Source organism: Salvelinus namaycush, chromosome 5, assembly GCF_016432855.1.
Source record: "Salvelinus namaycush isolate Seneca chromosome 5, SaNama_1.0, whole genome shotgun sequence".
NCBI classification, from domain to species: Eukaryota; Metazoa; Chordata; class Actinopteri; order Salmoniformes; family Salmonidae; genus Salvelinus; species Salvelinus namaycush.
Genome location: NC_052311.1, coordinates 18,518,403 through 18,535,220, shown reverse-complemented (window position 1 = coordinate 18,535,220; position 16,818 = coordinate 18,518,403). Strand labels below are relative to the sequence as shown.

Here is a 16,818-nt window from a genome sequence, read left to right as displayed (position 1 = left end):
ACCCAAATCACACCCTGACCTAACCAAATAGAGAAATAAAACAGCTCTCTAAGGTTAGGGCGTGACACAGATATAAAAGATTTGAAGGGACAGTGAGCTCAATGTTTCGTCTAAAGCCACACATCTGACCAGACAGACAGACATTTGAGGGAAAGATGCTAGAGGATGAAGAGGATAGGTAAGCTTGTTCTCTGTGTATTGTCCTCTCTGTACTGTCCTCTGTGTATTATCATCTATGTATTATCATCTGTGTATTATCCTTGTGTACTGTCTGTGTACTGTCCTGTCCATTTCATATTTATCTCATGCTTGAAATAGAGCAGCACTGTCAAGCCTTCACCATACATTCTTAATAACTTTGTAAATGTTTGAATTATGTCGTTTCCGATATCAGTTCCAGCCGCCACAACTTTCTAATGAGTTCTGTTATGTCATTGGAAGTCATGCCACATGACAGTTCATAGGCTACTGTGCAGAACACAGCAGCAAGCCTTTTGCCTTACATTTTAAATGAATCTATTGTTCAGAATGCAACAGATGTAGATTACAGATTAAAGTTAGGACTACAAAAGAAAAGTATCACTACAAACTATGGTTTTGGTAACCTTTCAGTGTAAAGATGATTATCCGTACTGCAGTAAAAGATATACCCTGTCTCATAATGGACCAATGATGCGATCCACTAATCTATTAATAGACAGTTTCCCCCGTACTATGGGAACAATAGAATAGTCCCAAAAGTGCAGCCTCTAGTATTTGATCATGTATTTGACCCAAGTATCCATCTCTCCCTGTCTAGAAGTATTAACATAGACTGATGTTATCTGATTTGTACAGTATGGGGTGCCTCGTTCTACCTTGTGTGTGCTGATGATTAATCATTGACGAAGTGACCCAATTAATATGTGGAAACAACTTCTCATCACTGCCCTGCTTTCTCCGGGTGCACAGAACACTATCACTGTGGTGTCACACGCCATGGTGAGCTGAACACACAGACGCAGGCAGACAGACACGCACGCTCACACATAGATGCGCGCAAGCACACACATATTTTAATCATTATGTGCGCCCATTCACATATTTGATAGAGTTTCACTTATGAAATATAACATATGGATCGTTCACATGATATGTACAGAGAACAGTATGGCTGTGACACACACTACCTCTCCCTGCTTTTTTGTCAGATGGTTATATTCCTCCACAGCCACCTCTCTCAGCCAACATGGAGATTCTACTACACCGCACCTCGGCAACAGAGCTCCCCAGAAGCCGTTGCCAAGGCACTAAACTCCTGCCGTTAGGCCTTGTTGTCATGGGGGAGTGATATGAAAGAGTGGCACCACTGTACTGTAGCGCTAAGAGCCAAGCACCTGCTTTAACAAGATACAGACAGACGGACAGACAGTACAGACAGGCAAGCAGGCACACAGACAGACAAGACCGACAGGGGAGACAGACGGACAGACAGACAGGGGAGGGCCCAACTTACATCTTAGCGCAGATTGTCATTAAAGCCCAAGCTAATAAGGCTAGGGGTTGAACAGTACCACTGAATGTTCCAAACGGTAACACCCTGGTCACATAAAGGGCTGAACAGGACCACTGTATGTGTTGGAATACAGATGTGTTACCACTGGACTGGAACAAAAGCCTGTACTCACCCAGTAGCTCTCCAGGACAGGAGTTTGAGAGGCTCATTCTAGCCTTATCCCAATCATGAACTAAACTGAGATCAGACAAATATTGAAGCACAGAATATCAGGCTTATCTTGAACTGCAACCGCTTAAGAGTTGGCTGTGACCCACCATTTTTTGGGACACTGCTCTACAGACCTGAAATGAACCTGGGAAAGTGCTCAGACTATTGAAACAACATTTACACAATGAGACCGTTGTATGGAGTGGAGATGTCCCTGAATTAATTTAACAAAATAAGAACCATATTCAAAGTAACTTCAGATCCAGTTAAGCCTAAAAATAAACATCGGACCTAATATTTACATCTTAGCGCAAATTGTCTTCAAAACCCAAGCTAATAATATCAGGGCCCAAAATGATAAGCCCCAGACAGGTCATCACAGGAGACTGAGGAGAGATATTATTACTGCTATTAAATGATAGTGTATTATGGTGTGATAATGATTATTATAACATCACTAGCTTTTGAACTATTGAACTTTCACACAACTTTCACATCAGCTGTCAGAGCAGCTTACCGATCATTGCACCTGTACATAGCCCATCTGTAAATAGCCCACCCAACTACCTCATCCCCATATTGTTATTTCCTTTTTGCTCCTTTGCACCCCAGTATCTCTACTTGCACATTCATCTTCTGCACATCTATCACTCCAGTGTTTAATTGCTAAATTGTAATTATTTCGCCACTATGGCCTATTTATTTCCTTACCTCCCTAATCTTACTACATTTGCACACACTGTATATAGACTTTTCTATTGTGTTATTGACTGTACGTTTGTTTATCCCATGTGTAACTCTGTGTTGTTTGTGTCGCACTGCTTTGCTCTATCTTGGCCAGGTCGCAGTTGTACATGAGAACTTGTTCTCAACTGGCCTACCTGGTTAAATAAAGGTGAAATAAAAAAATAATGAGTCAGTCATGTCCTGACAAGTTATTCTGGTTTTAAAAGCAGTGTTGCTTAATGTTCCCTTGTTTACACTCTCAAGTTGAGGGAATGGAGAAAAATGGATGAACATTATGGATGATAGAGATATTGTAATGTTATTAAGAAAATACAGATATGATTTGTTTCCTGTGTTTTGCACTCAAGACTGTGACAGTAGCTCTTGGTGGGTGGGTAGTTGGACTTGTGGTCTTGAAATAGCAGCATTTGTATAGTAGATAAAGACGTTTGAGAAACAGACGCCTCACAAGTCCTCAACTGGCAGCTTCATTAAATAGTACACACTAAACACCAGTCTCAACATCAACAGTGAAGAGGTGACCACAGGATGCTGGCCTTCTAGGCCGAGTTCCTCTGTCCAGTGTCTGTGTTCTTTTGCCCATCTTAATCTTTTCTTTTTATTGGACAGTCTGAGATATGGATTTTTATTTGCAACTCTGCCTAGAAGGCCAGCATCCCGGAGTCGCCTCTTCACTGTTGACGTTGAGACTGGTGTTTTGCAGGTACTATTTAATGAAGCTGCCAGTTGAGGACTTGTGAAGCATCTGTTTCGCAAACTAGACACTCTAATGTACTTGTCCTCTTGCTCACTTGTGCACCTGGGCCTCCCACTCTTCCTTCTATTCTGGTTAGAGACAGTTTGCGCTGTTCGGTGAAGGGAGTAGTACACAGCGTTGTACGAGATCTTCAGTTTCTTATCAATTTCTCGCATGGAATAGCCTTAATTTCTCAGAACAAGAAATAGACTGACAAGTTTCAGAAGAAAGGTCTTTGTTTCTGGCCATTTTGAGCCTGTAATCGAACTCACAAATGCTGATGCTCCAGATACTCAACTAGTCTAAAGAAGGCCAGTTGTATTGCTTCTTTAATCAGAACAACAGTTTTCAGCTGTGCTAACATAATTGCAAAAGGGTTTTCTAATGATCAATTAGCCTTTAAAATGATAAACTTGGATTAGCTAACACAACCTGCCATTGGAAGACAGGAGTGATGGTTGCTGATAATGGGCACCGTTTTGATGTTATTTTAATGGACACATTTTTTTTGCTTTTCTTTCAAAAACAAGGACATTTCTAAGTTATCCCAAACTTTTGAATGGTACTGTATGTGGCAGGAATTTCCTAACGTGAATGTATTAGGCCTGCATGTTTGCCTGTATGTGTGGTTGCGTGCGGCTATACTGGGCTCTGGCTGGCCCAGTGAATGACCATCGACCACATCACAGTGACACCAGTCCTCCGCTTGACTAGGAGGGACTTCTCACTGGAGAGAGAGAACCTTAGGGACCGTGTGTGTGTGTGTGTGTGTGTGTGTGTGTGTGTGTGTGTGTGTGTGTGTGTGTGTGTGTGTGTGTGTGTGTGTGTGTGTGTGTGTGTGTGTGTGTGTGTGTGTGTGTGTGTGTGCTTTCTCTTATGAAAAGAGACATTTCACACTAAATGCACCGTACACTATCTGGTTGTCAGCACACTGCATGTTTCAGAACAGTGCACTAGTTATTACATTACAATCCACCAATCTATCCCTACGGTAGCTACATGCAGTGATTTCTGATCTAATTTACAGTGCTATTGGAATCACAGTAATATAGTTATGTCTTGGGCATTGTAAGTTAGAAAGCTAACGTATTCTTTATGTTTTATAATACAGTCTTAAAGAGACAGTGTGTATTTGTGGCTTTTCTATAAACACAATTCCCAACCCTTTCATGCACACAGAGCATCTGCTCCATTGAAATAGAATCTTGGATTCTAACATGTGGTGTTGGTAGTGTTAACCCCATTGTAACATGTGGTGTCAGTGATGGTCACCCCATTGTAACCTGTGGTGTTAATAGTGTTAACCCTATTGTAACATGTGGTGTCAGTAGTGTTAACCCCATTGTAACATGTGGTGTCAGTGATGGTCACCCCATTGTAACATGTGGTGTTAATAGTGTTAACCCTATTGTAACATGTGGTGTCAGTAGTGTTTAACCCTATTGTAACATGTGGTGTCAGTAGGGTTCACCCCATTGTCATATGTGTAGTCAGTAGTGTTAACCCTATTGTAATATGTGCTGTTGGTAGTGTTAAGCCTATTGTAACATGGTGTAGGTGGTGTTAACCCCATTGTAACATGTGGTGTCAGTAGTGTTAACCCTATTGTGACATGTGGTGTTGGTAGTGTTAAGTAACCCCATTGTAACATGTGCTGTCATTAGTGTTAACCCTATTGTAATATGTGCTGTTGGTAGTGTTAAGCCTATTGTAATATGGTGTAGGTGGTGTTAACCCCATTGCAACGTGGTGTCAGTAGTGTTAACCCCATTGTAACATGTGGTGTCAGTAATGTTAACCCAATTGTAACATGTGGTGTTGGTAGTGTTAAGTAACCCTATTGTAATATGGTGTTGGTAGTGTTAAGTAACCCCATTGTAATGTGTGCTGTCAGTAGTGTTAACCCTATTGTAGCATGTGGTCTTGGTAGTGTTAACCCCATTGTAACATGTGGTGTTCACCCCGTTGTCCCATGTGGTGTTAATAGTGTTAACCCTATTGTAGGTGGTGTAGGTGGTGTTAACCCCATTGCAACATGGTGTCAGTAGTGTTAACCCCATTGTAACATGGGGTGTTTAAGCACCAGCTGTCAGAGCAGCTCACAGATCACTGCACCTGTACATAGCCCATCTGTAAATAGCCCATTAAACTACCTCATCATCATATTGTTATTTATTTTATTTATTTTGCTCCTTTGCACCCCAGTACCGCTACTTGCGCACTCATCTTCTGCACATCTATCACCCCAGTGTTTAATTTGCCATACTGTAATAATTTTGCCACTATAGCCTATTTATTGCCTCACCCCCCTTATCCTACCTCATTTGCACACACTGTATATAGACTTTCTCTATTGTATTATTGACTGTATGTTTGTTTATTCCGTGTGTAACTCTGTTGTTGTTTGTGTCGCACTGCTTTGCTTTATCTTGGCCAGGTTGCAGTTGTAAATGAGAACTTGTTCTCAACTAGCCTACCTGGTTAAATAAAGGTTAAATAAAAAAATAAAAAAAATTGTAACATGTGGTGTCAGTAGTGTTAACCCTATTGTAACATGTGGTGTCTGTAGTGTTCACCCCATTGTCCTATGTGGTGTCAGTAGTGTTCACCCCATTGTAACATGTGGTGTCAGTAGTGTTAAGTAACACCATTGTAACATGCGGTGTCAGTAGTGTTAACGCCATTGTAACGTGGTGTCATTAGTGTTAACGCCATTGTAAAGATGTGGTGTCGGCAGTGTTAACCCCATTATACCATGCGGTGTCAGTAGTGTTAACTTTTACCGCCTCTCAACCCCGTATCCGGGATCACCCCCCACCCCCCCCCACACTGATTAGCATCGCTAGCATAGCTTCACAAGTAAATAGTAGCATCTAAATATCATTAAATCACAAGTCCAAGACACCAGATGAAAGATACAGATCTTGTGAATAAACCCATCATTTCTGTTTTTTAAAATGTTTTACAGGGAAGACACAATATGTAAATCTATTAGCTAACCACGTTAGCAAAATACACCATCTTTCTTTGTCCACCATTTTCTCTCTCCACCACTAGCTATCACCAATTCGGCTAAACTAAGATATTGATAGCCACAAACCAAGAAAAAAACTCATCAGATGACAGTCTGATAACATATTTATGGTATAGGATAGGTGTTGTTAGAAAAAAGTGCATATTTCAGGTAGAAATCACAGTTTACAATTGCACCGACCATCACAAATCGACTAGAATTACTAGATAGAGCAACGTGTATGACCAATTTACTCATCATAAAACATTTCATAAAAATAGACAAAGCATAGCAATGGAAAGACACAGTTCTTGTGATTTCAGACCATATTTCAGATTTTCTAAGCGTTTTTCAGCGAAAACACAATAAATCGATAAGTTAGCATACCACATGTGCAAACGTTAGTAGAGCATGAATTCAAGGCAAAGGGAGCTATAACGTTATCATCGCCAAAATATATTAATTTTTTCACTAACCTTCTCAGAATTCTTCCGATGACACTCCTGTAACATCATTTTACAACATACATATACAGTTTGTTCGAAAATGTGCATATTTAGCCATACAAAACCGTGGTTATACAATGGAAATAGTCACAACTCAAGCATCAAAATGAGGGACGTCAGCTTTCAGAGTGATCTAGTTTAATCGAAAGCTAATCATATACTTGACTAAAAAATACAGAGTTGACAGGAATCGAAAGACAAATTAGTTCTTAATGCAACCGCTGACTTACATTTTTAAAATTATCCTTACTTTTCAATACAGGGTTCGCCAAGTGAAGCTATACCAAACAAAATGGCGAAATATGCGTTTAAAATATTTCGACAGAACAACGATTTATCATATTAAATATTGCTTACTTTGAGCTGTTCTTCCATCAGATTCTTGGGCAATGTATCCTTTCTATGTTATAAATTTCTTTTGGTCGATAGATGTCCTCTGTCCTTCGAAATGTCCACTACCAACGACCGAGACCCCCGAAACGTTCCCAAAGCTAAAAAGTGCACGACAAAGAAATTCCTCAGAATCGCACTAAACGGATATAAATTGCTATAAAACGGTTCAAATTAACTACATTATGATGTTTTTAACAACTATAACGAGTAAAAACATGACCAGAGAAATATTACTGGTTAAACAACGATTTGGAATGAGGCAAGTCCGATGTCCATCCCGCTTGTGACGCGCGAACAAAAGAGAGTGTACTCCCACGTTTTGTGGTTTTATATGGGCTGGGATTGTGCAATCGATTCCATTCAAAACGTGATGACGTACAGACACCCAGAGGAAGACGTAGGCAGTGTCGGTTTCTTCATAGCATTCACTGTCGCCTTAAAAACAGACTCCAGATCAGGGGTAAAAATTTCTGAAATCTGACCCCTGTCATGAAAAGTGCTGTAGATATTGTTCTGTACCACTCAGAGACAAAATTCCAACGGCTATAGAAACTATAAAGTGTTTTCTATCCAATAATAACAATAATATGCATATTGTACGATCAAGAATTTAGCACGAGGCAGTTTAATTTGGAGACCCAAATATGCTAATGCGGAACAGCACCCCCTATAGTTCCAAGAGGTTAATCTCATTGTAACATGTGGTGTAGGTAGAGTTTTAAAAAAACTAAAAAAACACAGAGTTACACATAAACAAACGTACGGTCAATAACACAATAGAAAAATCTATGTACAGTGTGTGCAAATGTAGAAGAGTAGGGAGGTAGGCAATAAATAGGCCATGGAGGCGAAATAATTACAATTTAGCATTAACACTGGAGTGATAGATGTGCAACCCCAATTTAACATGTGCTGTTGGTAGTGTTAAGTAACAGTGTGTTAACCCTATTGTAACATGTGGTGTCGGCAGTGTTAACACCATTGTTTCAAGAAGTCTTTACTTTACTTTTGCTTGTGTGTTGTCCATTAGACTTACCGATAGAGAAGACGCATGACCAAGCTAAGCTAGCAGCTGCTATTGTATGTCTGCACAAAATTAGCTTTGTTAAGCTGGGGATAATAACCTAATAAGGACTAAGTAAATAGTCTGGTCACCCCATGTCCACACTAAAGCCCCTTTTCACTATGATAGTAAGACAGTATTAGAGAACCATAGGTGCTTATGACAAGTCTGGTAAGTAATGCATTATGATGGTACCAATATGCAATAGTGGATTTGTAATTAGGACAGGAGTTGATACAACTCTTATACAACCTTGAGCAACCAACCACCAAGGATACTTGGTATGGAGTCATGGATGCTAGCATTGGTGTCAGTCTTGCAGTCTAAGACTATATATCAAGGCCTGAAACGCCCATTGTCTTCCATTATACAGTATGACTACCCAGGGTCCTTGTAGGGTAAGGAATGTGATGCTTCCTGTAGGTGCACTGCACACACACACACACACACACACACACACACACACACACACACACACACACACACACACACACACACACACACACACACACACACACACACACACACACACACACTCACACACCTATGTTACTGTGTACTTTACTTTGTGTTAGGTGCTCTGAACTGACAATGTGTCCTTACATGACACGACACTAGGGGGCTAAATTGCATGTTGCAGTGTGAAAGCTTTTTAGCTACCATAACGCTGAATTATGTATTCACTAGCTGATTAATTCTTTATTGGAGATGTTGCTGAGCTGCGCTCAGGTTTTGAGTGTGACCTTTTGTTATTTTTGAAAATGGAATTCCAGAGTAATGTGCTCAAAAGTAAAGAATAAATGTTTTGTAAATGAATATAGTTGATATAATTCAGGGGTAGGCAACTAGATACAGCTACGGGCCGATTTATATCGGAACGGATGTTCGGGGGTGTACACTACAAATTGACCACAGCTAAGCCCAAAAAGAGAATGTATTTTAAAATAACCATCATTTCACACCTTGATTACATTGAGACATGATCACATATCTCTTTTTTTCATTTGTGGAAATACTTGGGAACAGATTTCCGGAATTAACACATTTTAAACTGAATTCCTGGTGATCAAAATAGTTTTTTTGTTTGTTGATAAAAACATTGAGGGGCCCAAAAAAGTCACTTGCAGGACTGTTATAGTCCGCGGGCCGCCTGTAGCCCGGCCCCTGATATCATTTGTAGTGTGTGTGAGTGCTTGTTGCCTTTATATATAGTTGTCTGTAGTGATAATAGTGACATACTGTGCCATTCACGATGTAATTTTATTAATCTCCATTAATCATAAAACCTCTTGCCTAGTAGATAGTTTACTAGCTCATGAAGTATAGCACCACTTTATACAGGTCCTTCATACAGTAAAGTGTATTTTAATGAAAACAAAATGGATAATGCTATTAAAGGTTAAATCATTTTGAAAGATGATAGCAGTCACTTCCTTTCCTTAGCCTAAGTGCTCAGCCCAGCTCTGTGGTATGTAGGGCAGGCTGTGTGTGACTCTAAACCAGTAGTATCCATTCATATTAGAGGTCGACCGATTATGATTTTTCAACGCCGATACAGATACCGATTATTGGAGGACCAAAAAAGCCGATACCGATTAATCGGCCGATTTATTTTTTATTTTTTATTTGTAATAATGACAATTACAACAATACTGAATGAACACTTATTTTAACTTAATATAATACATCAATAAAATCAATTTAGCCTCAAATAAATAATGAAACATGTTCAATTTGGTTTAAATAATGCAAAAACAAAGTGTTGGAGAAGAAAGTAAAAGTGCAATATGTAAGAAAGCTAACGGTTGAGTTCCTTGCTCAGAACATGAGAACATATGAAAGCTGGTGGTTCCTTTTAACATGAGTCTTCAATATTCCCAGGTAAGAAGTTTTAGGTTGTAGTTATTATAGGAATTATAGGACTATTTCCCTCTATACAATGTGTATTTCATTAACCTTTGACTATTGGATGTTCTTATAGGCACTTTAGTATTGCCAGTGTAACAGTATAGCTTCCGTCCCTCTCCTCGCTCCTCCCTGGGCTCGAACCAGGAACACAACGACAACAGCCACCCTCGAAGCAGCGTTACCAATGCAGAGCAAGGGAAATAACCACAGGCTCAGAGCGAGTGACGTTTGAAACGCTATTAGCGTGCGCTAAATAGCCAGCCATTTCACTTCGGTTACACCAGCCTCATCTCGGGAGTTGATAGGCTTGAAGTCATAAACAGCGCAATGCTTGACGCACAACGAAGAGCTGCTGGCAAAACGCGCGAAAATGCTGTTTGAATGAATGTTTACGCGCCTGCCGCTCAGTCAGATACTTAGATACTTGTATGCTCAGTCAGATTATATGCAACGCAGGACACGCTAGATAATATCTAGTAATATCATCAACCATGTGTAGTTAACTAGTGATTATGATTGATTGATTGTTTTTATAAGATAAGTTTAATGCTAGCTAGCAACTTACCTTGGCTTACTGCATTCACGTAACAGGCAGTCTCCTTGTGGAGTGCAACGAGAGAGAGGCAGGTCGTTATTGCGTTGGAGTAGTTAACTGTAAGGTTGCAAGATTGGATCCCCCGAGCTGACAAGGTGAAAATCTGTCGTTCTGCCCCTGAACGAGGCAGTTAACCCACCGTTCCTAGGCCGTCATTGAAAATAAGAATGTGTTCTTAACTGACTTGCCTAGTTAAATAAAGATTAAATAAAGGTGTAAAAAAAAATATTTTAAATAGGCAAAATCGGTGTCCAAAAATACCGATTTCCGATTGTTATGAAAACTTGAAATTGGCCCTAATTAATCGGCCATTCCGATTAATCAGTCGACCTCTAATTCATATTACACATCATTTTAGACCAAACACTCATGGCATTGTTCAGTATTCACACAAAGCATGGGGCTACACTGTTTTGCTGTTTGTTTGACCCTTTCGACTAAAGGTCATATCAGTACATGTGACATTGAAGAAGAAGAATACTTTATTGGCTATTTATTATACATGTGATCCGGCTTCAAAATACCAAACATCACATCATCAACAAAACCAAGACCTATTGATTTCAATCTAACTTGTATTGCGTTACACAGCTGTTATTTTATGGCCTATTATTAGTGGGTACTCTAACCTCTGAGCACAATATGAAAAGGCTACATCTTACTCCGTGCTGCATCTTTCTCCGTGCTGCATCTTACGCCGTGCTGCATCTTACTCCGTGCTGCATCTTACTCCGTGCTGCTTCTTACTTCGTGCTGCTTCTTACTCCGTGCTACATCTTACTCCGTGCTGCATCTTACGCCGTGCTACATCTTACTCCGTGGTGCATCTTACTCCGTGCTGCATCTTACTCCGTGCTGCTTCTTACTCCGTGCTGCATCTTACGCCGTGCTGCATCTTACTCCGTGCTGCATCTTACTCCGTGCTGCATCTTACTCCGTGCTGCATCTTACTCCGTGCTGCATCTTACGCCGTGCTGCATCTTACTCCGTGCTGCATCTTACTCCGTGCTGCATCTTATTCCGTGCTGCATCTTACTCTGTGCTGCTTCTTGCTCCGTGCTGCTGCTGCTTCTTACTCCGTGCTGCTGCTGCATCTTATTCCGTGCTGCATCTTACTCTGTGCTGCTTCTTACTCCGTGCTGCGTCTTACTCCGTGCTGCTTCTTACTCCGTGCTGCATCTTATTCCGTGCTGCATCTTACTCCGTGCTGCTTCTTACTCCGTGCTACATCTTATTCCGTGCTGCTTCTTACTCCACGCTACTTCTTACTCCGTGCTGCTTCTTACTCCGTGCTACATCTTACCCCGTGCTACATCTTACTCCGTGCTGCATCTTACGCCGTGCTGCATCTTACGCCATGCTGCATCTTACTCCGTGCTACATCTTACTCCGTGGTACATCTTATTCCGTGCTACATCTTACTCCGTGCTGCATCTTACTCCGTGCTGCATCTTACTCCGTGCTGCATCTTACTCCGTGCTGCATCTTACTCCGTGCTGCATCTTACTCCGTGCTACATCTTGTAGACCAGTTTGTGAGACTATTGGTCAGTTCCTGTTAAGAAGTCCTACATGTAGAGTAACAATGGCCAACCCTCCTCCCGGAGAACTATCTGGGTATGCAGGCTTTTGCTCCAGCCTTGCTTTAATACACCTGATTCAGTTGATCAGCTATTTGTCAGTATCTTGTTTGGCTCAATTAGCTGGAGCATAGGGCTTCATATCCTGAGTGTTGACCACCCCTGTCATTCACAGAGAATAGGGAATGAGGTCTCTAGAGACTGGAGAGAGATAAAGAGAGGACTGAGAAAGCACTGTCCTGTCCTAGCACAACACAGCTGAATACAGGCCATTGTTAGGCCAAGCAAAGCCATGGAGCCACTAGACCGTGTAATGCTACACTGCTCAGAGTACTGGCCTATATTAATTTCTATAGGCTAATAGGTAGCGCTACACTGTTTGTTTTCACAGTTATCATAACTTGTTTCCTGTGGTCATATTTTCATCTCATTGACTTTGTTGCTCTTGTAGGCATTTATTTCACACAGCATATTTTGTCAAGTTGCTGTATAGCTAATTATCTCAAGATGAGTTTCCGTTTTTCTCATTCCGACTGAAATATTTGTTTTGTTGACTCGTTGAATGGGGTAGCACACTGTAGTCTATTGTCAGTTTCCCTGCTCTGGTGAGAGCTACAGTTTCAGATTATAATCTAGGCACTAGATCAGGGTCCATTCTCTTCCACACTCACTCACAATGAGTTGGGAATTCACTTGCTGCCATCTTCAAAGCCCCTTTGTTCATCGGTAGAGATTCCGCTGACCTTGCTGGACAACGCTGACAGAGAGCTGGAGAGAGAAAGAGAGTTAGAGAGTTAGAATGAATTGGGGAGACAGATGGAAAGAGAGAGAAAATAACGTGAGAGGGGAAATTAGAGTGAGAGAATGAGGGAAGGATCGAGAGAGAGTTGCACAAGAGGCTTTTGTCATCTGGTAGCCATTTTGATTCTCCGTTGATCCGCATGCCTCCATGCCTACTGCCTTGCCCTAGTACAGTAGCATAATGTCCATACAACCTACATGTTAGCCAATAGTCACTTGGACGTACTGCCAAATTCTATAACATTTCTTTGGAGGCGGCTTATGGTAGAGAAATTAACAATCAATTCTCTGTCAACAGCTCTGGTGGACATCCCTACAGTCAGCATGCCAGTTGCGCGCTCCCTCAAAACTTGAAACATCTGTGGAATTGTGTTTTGTGACAAAACTGGCCTTTTTTGTGCATATGGAAAATGTGTGAGATCTTTTATTTCAGCACTTTACATGTTGCGTTTATATTTTTGTTCAGTGTACAATGTTCACACACACACACACACACACACACACACACACACACACACACACACACACACACACACACACACACACACAAAACACTCACACACAAACACACTGTACAGTACACACCTATGAGTGACTCAAAATATCCATTCTAATTGCTCTCAATGTCCTAACACAGACATGAAGCTCACACTCCAAATTTTACAATATGCACTGATTCTTCTCAATAGATCAAACATTCAAAACCCATAGGAAAACAGACTCACATAGAAATGTGTCAGAATGTCTGTTTATTTAACTGTTTGCTATTTATTAGAAAACATTTACAATTTCTACAGATGAGATACAGTACAACATTGTTTGTGTAATGCACTTTGACCAGGCGTCCGCAATGGCACCCTATGCTCTACTCGGCACTAGGCTATATAGGGAATAGAATCCCTTTTGGAAGAAAGAAAAAAAATATGTTAACATTTTGCCCAAAAGCACATAGGTTGTGTAGTCCAACCTGCATAGAGAGAGACTTCCATTATCTTTTCTCAAGTCCTTTACTTATTAGCCCCCCTCTCACTACAGTACCTAGCAACTCTGACCATTTTAGAAACTAGTGTTAGTATTCAGCAACTCTGACCATTTTAGAAACTAGTGTTAGTATTCATCAACTCTGACCATTTTAGAAACTAGTGTTAGTATTCAGCAACTCTGACCATTTTAGAAACTAGTGTTAGTATTCATCAACTCTGACCATTTTAGAAACTAGTGTTAGTATTCATCAACTCTGACCATTTTAGAAACTAGTGTTAGTATTCATCAACTCTGACCATTTTAGAAACTAGTGTTAGTATTCATCAACTCTGACCATTTCAGAAACTACTGTAGTATTAGTATTCAGTAGGAATAGAATGAGTCATTGAAATTAAGACTTAATACATGGACAGATTCCACTTGATGTTCCTAGAGCTAACTAACACTAGAACAACACACAGAGCCACTGTACAGACTGTTTGAATTACAGAAGTGACTTATTTAAATGTGTAAGTTATTAATAATATGCAGTAATGTGTTTTGCATGTTTACTGCCTGAACGGTTACAGACAATGGGCTACATGAGAGAGTGTAAGGCATAGATCTCAAATCATTTCACTTGTGATATACAAGTTGTGAGCCACAGCATATCACATTCAACCATTTCAGTTGTCATTTTTCATATTTTGTTAGTTAACTTTACCAGAGAAAGGGGGAACATAAGCAGGTTCTGTTGGTCAGTTAGACTGTATTCAGTTGAAGGCCCTATACGCTATTCCTATGATGCTTGTGGAACAGATAAGGGTTTTGCTGTAAGCACTTGTACTGCCACCTGCTGGCATTCATGTTATTGCTGTGATCATACAAGGCTTCCATTAAAGGGGAACTGCACCCACTGATTTGGCCTCATTTTTTGGCTTGCTCCTCAAGAAATGCTGGCGGCCATGACAGAAGCCAAACGCGAGTTGGCTTGGGGGTGTGGTTTGTTGTGGGTGTTTCTTGGGTGTGTCCTTGCCACCACCAAGACACACCCATCTGCCAGAACCTTGCCTGCAGCGGTTTCCCCCCACTCAATCACAACTAGCAAACCTCCTGCAGGTTGAGTTCAATAAATAAAGGCAGATGTTTGGTGAGATGCCGGAGGAAGCTTTGAATAGGTCAGTAGCCTGCAGAGTAATATGAAAAGAATGCAATTGCTGAATTTATGTAGATATTCTAAACTAAGCATTTTGATATATTTCAAATGTAGTAACAGGTCCATGTACTTTTTTTTACATAACCTTTTACATAATACCATAGAAGCAGTGTTCTGCTAATATAACAATGTTCACCTTTCATTGTCATTCCCAGCTGATACAGATACTGTGCCTATCTGCATTTTGTCTGGTCGTAATGGGGCTACATTGGCAAACATGTCAGAGTTGTCATACCTTCCTGTGTGGTGTCCCGTATACAACAGGAGTTCCCTGATCCTGTTGCAGAATAGACAGGGTTTCTCCCTCCACATATTGACTGATACCATTCAATTCAATAATTTAAAAAGACAATACAAGTAAAAGTTGTGTCTAGTAAAATATTAATGCTGAGTGCCAGGTCTCCCTCCATTTAGAGACATCAGTATCAAGCCCGTCTGTCAGTCTGGACTTCATCACATCATCAAGTCTCTATGTGCTGGCTCCATACATGTTTCTGTGAACACATACACACACAGTCACTGTTCTATTACCAATTGCAGTTAGGATAGATAATATCTGACACACAAACAGAGTTTGAACAGGTCAGAACAGGTAAAACCTAACCAATCATGGACTCCCCATCAAACGACGAGGTCTTGAGTGGAATGCCACACATTGGGTCGTTTCGTCCATTCAGCATAAAACTACATTTACAGTCATTGGCTGGCTAAATGGATTAGTTCAAAGTAACAACTACAACTAAACGCCAATGATTAGTTGTGGTATTTGTAAACTGATTAGAGGTCTGTGTAGTATTCACAACTGACAGAAGATGTGAATGAAAGCTTGACATGAATTCTCTTTCAATAAAATCATAAGGATGTGTTTACACAGGCAGCCCAATTCTGATATTTTGCCCAATTATTGGCAAAAGAGCTGATCTGATTTTTCCAAAGACCAATTAGTGGAAAAATATCAGAATTGGTCTGCCTCAAGCATTTCGCTACACCCGCAATAACATCTGTTAAATATGTGTATGTGACCAATAAAATTAGATTTGTATAAATGTAGCCATAAAGCTTAAAATATCTGGATTAGAATATTTAAAACGCTCTTAGCTTAGTGTGTGCTAGCCTATATCACTTTTAATGTTCTGTGTGGTTGTGTTTGTTGTCTGTCTGCAGGGCTGGAGTACTGTGTGCGTATGCAGCTAACCAGAACCTGAGCTCCCAGCTGGAAGGCATGAAAAGACTGGTTAGCAGCAACCTGAACGACCTGCAGACCTTTGCCAATGAGACGCCAACGGTACAGCCTTTTTACGGTAGCTTCAATGACAGTTAACTGTAGGTGTGCACACAAGGCTAAGTAGAGAATGTAAGAGATGGATAGATTAAACGTCCTCGCGTGTGTGCGTGCGTGCGTGCGTGAGAGAGATAGAGAGAGGCTGACAGAGTAACACAATCTCTGACTAAAAAAAGAGTCCTGCGTTTCAGTAACTTTATTCTGCTCTTCTTTTCACAGCAAATTGATTACCTAATAGCACAATACGCCACTGCCAAGTACACAGTCATTTCTGACCTAGATAGTAAGTAGTGTGCCTGAGGCCACATCTC

The 16,818-nt window shown here is 40.7% G+C and overlaps 1 protein-coding gene across 1 annotated transcript in view; it reads left to right on the top strand.

The window, feature by feature from the left end:
• Positions 1 to 16,818, top strand: part of LOC120046956 (prominin-1-A-like) — a 113,455-nt gene that overhangs the window by 59,940 nt on the left and 36,697 nt on the right. Inside the window, exons 5-6 of the mRNA XM_038992508.1 lie at positions 16,390 to 16,510; positions 16,727 to 16,790. Coding sequence (XP_038848436.1) covers positions 16,390 to 16,510; positions 16,727 to 16,790 — 185 coding nt within the window. The remainder of the gene's footprint in view (positions 1 to 16,389; positions 16,511 to 16,726; positions 16,791 to 16,818) is intronic.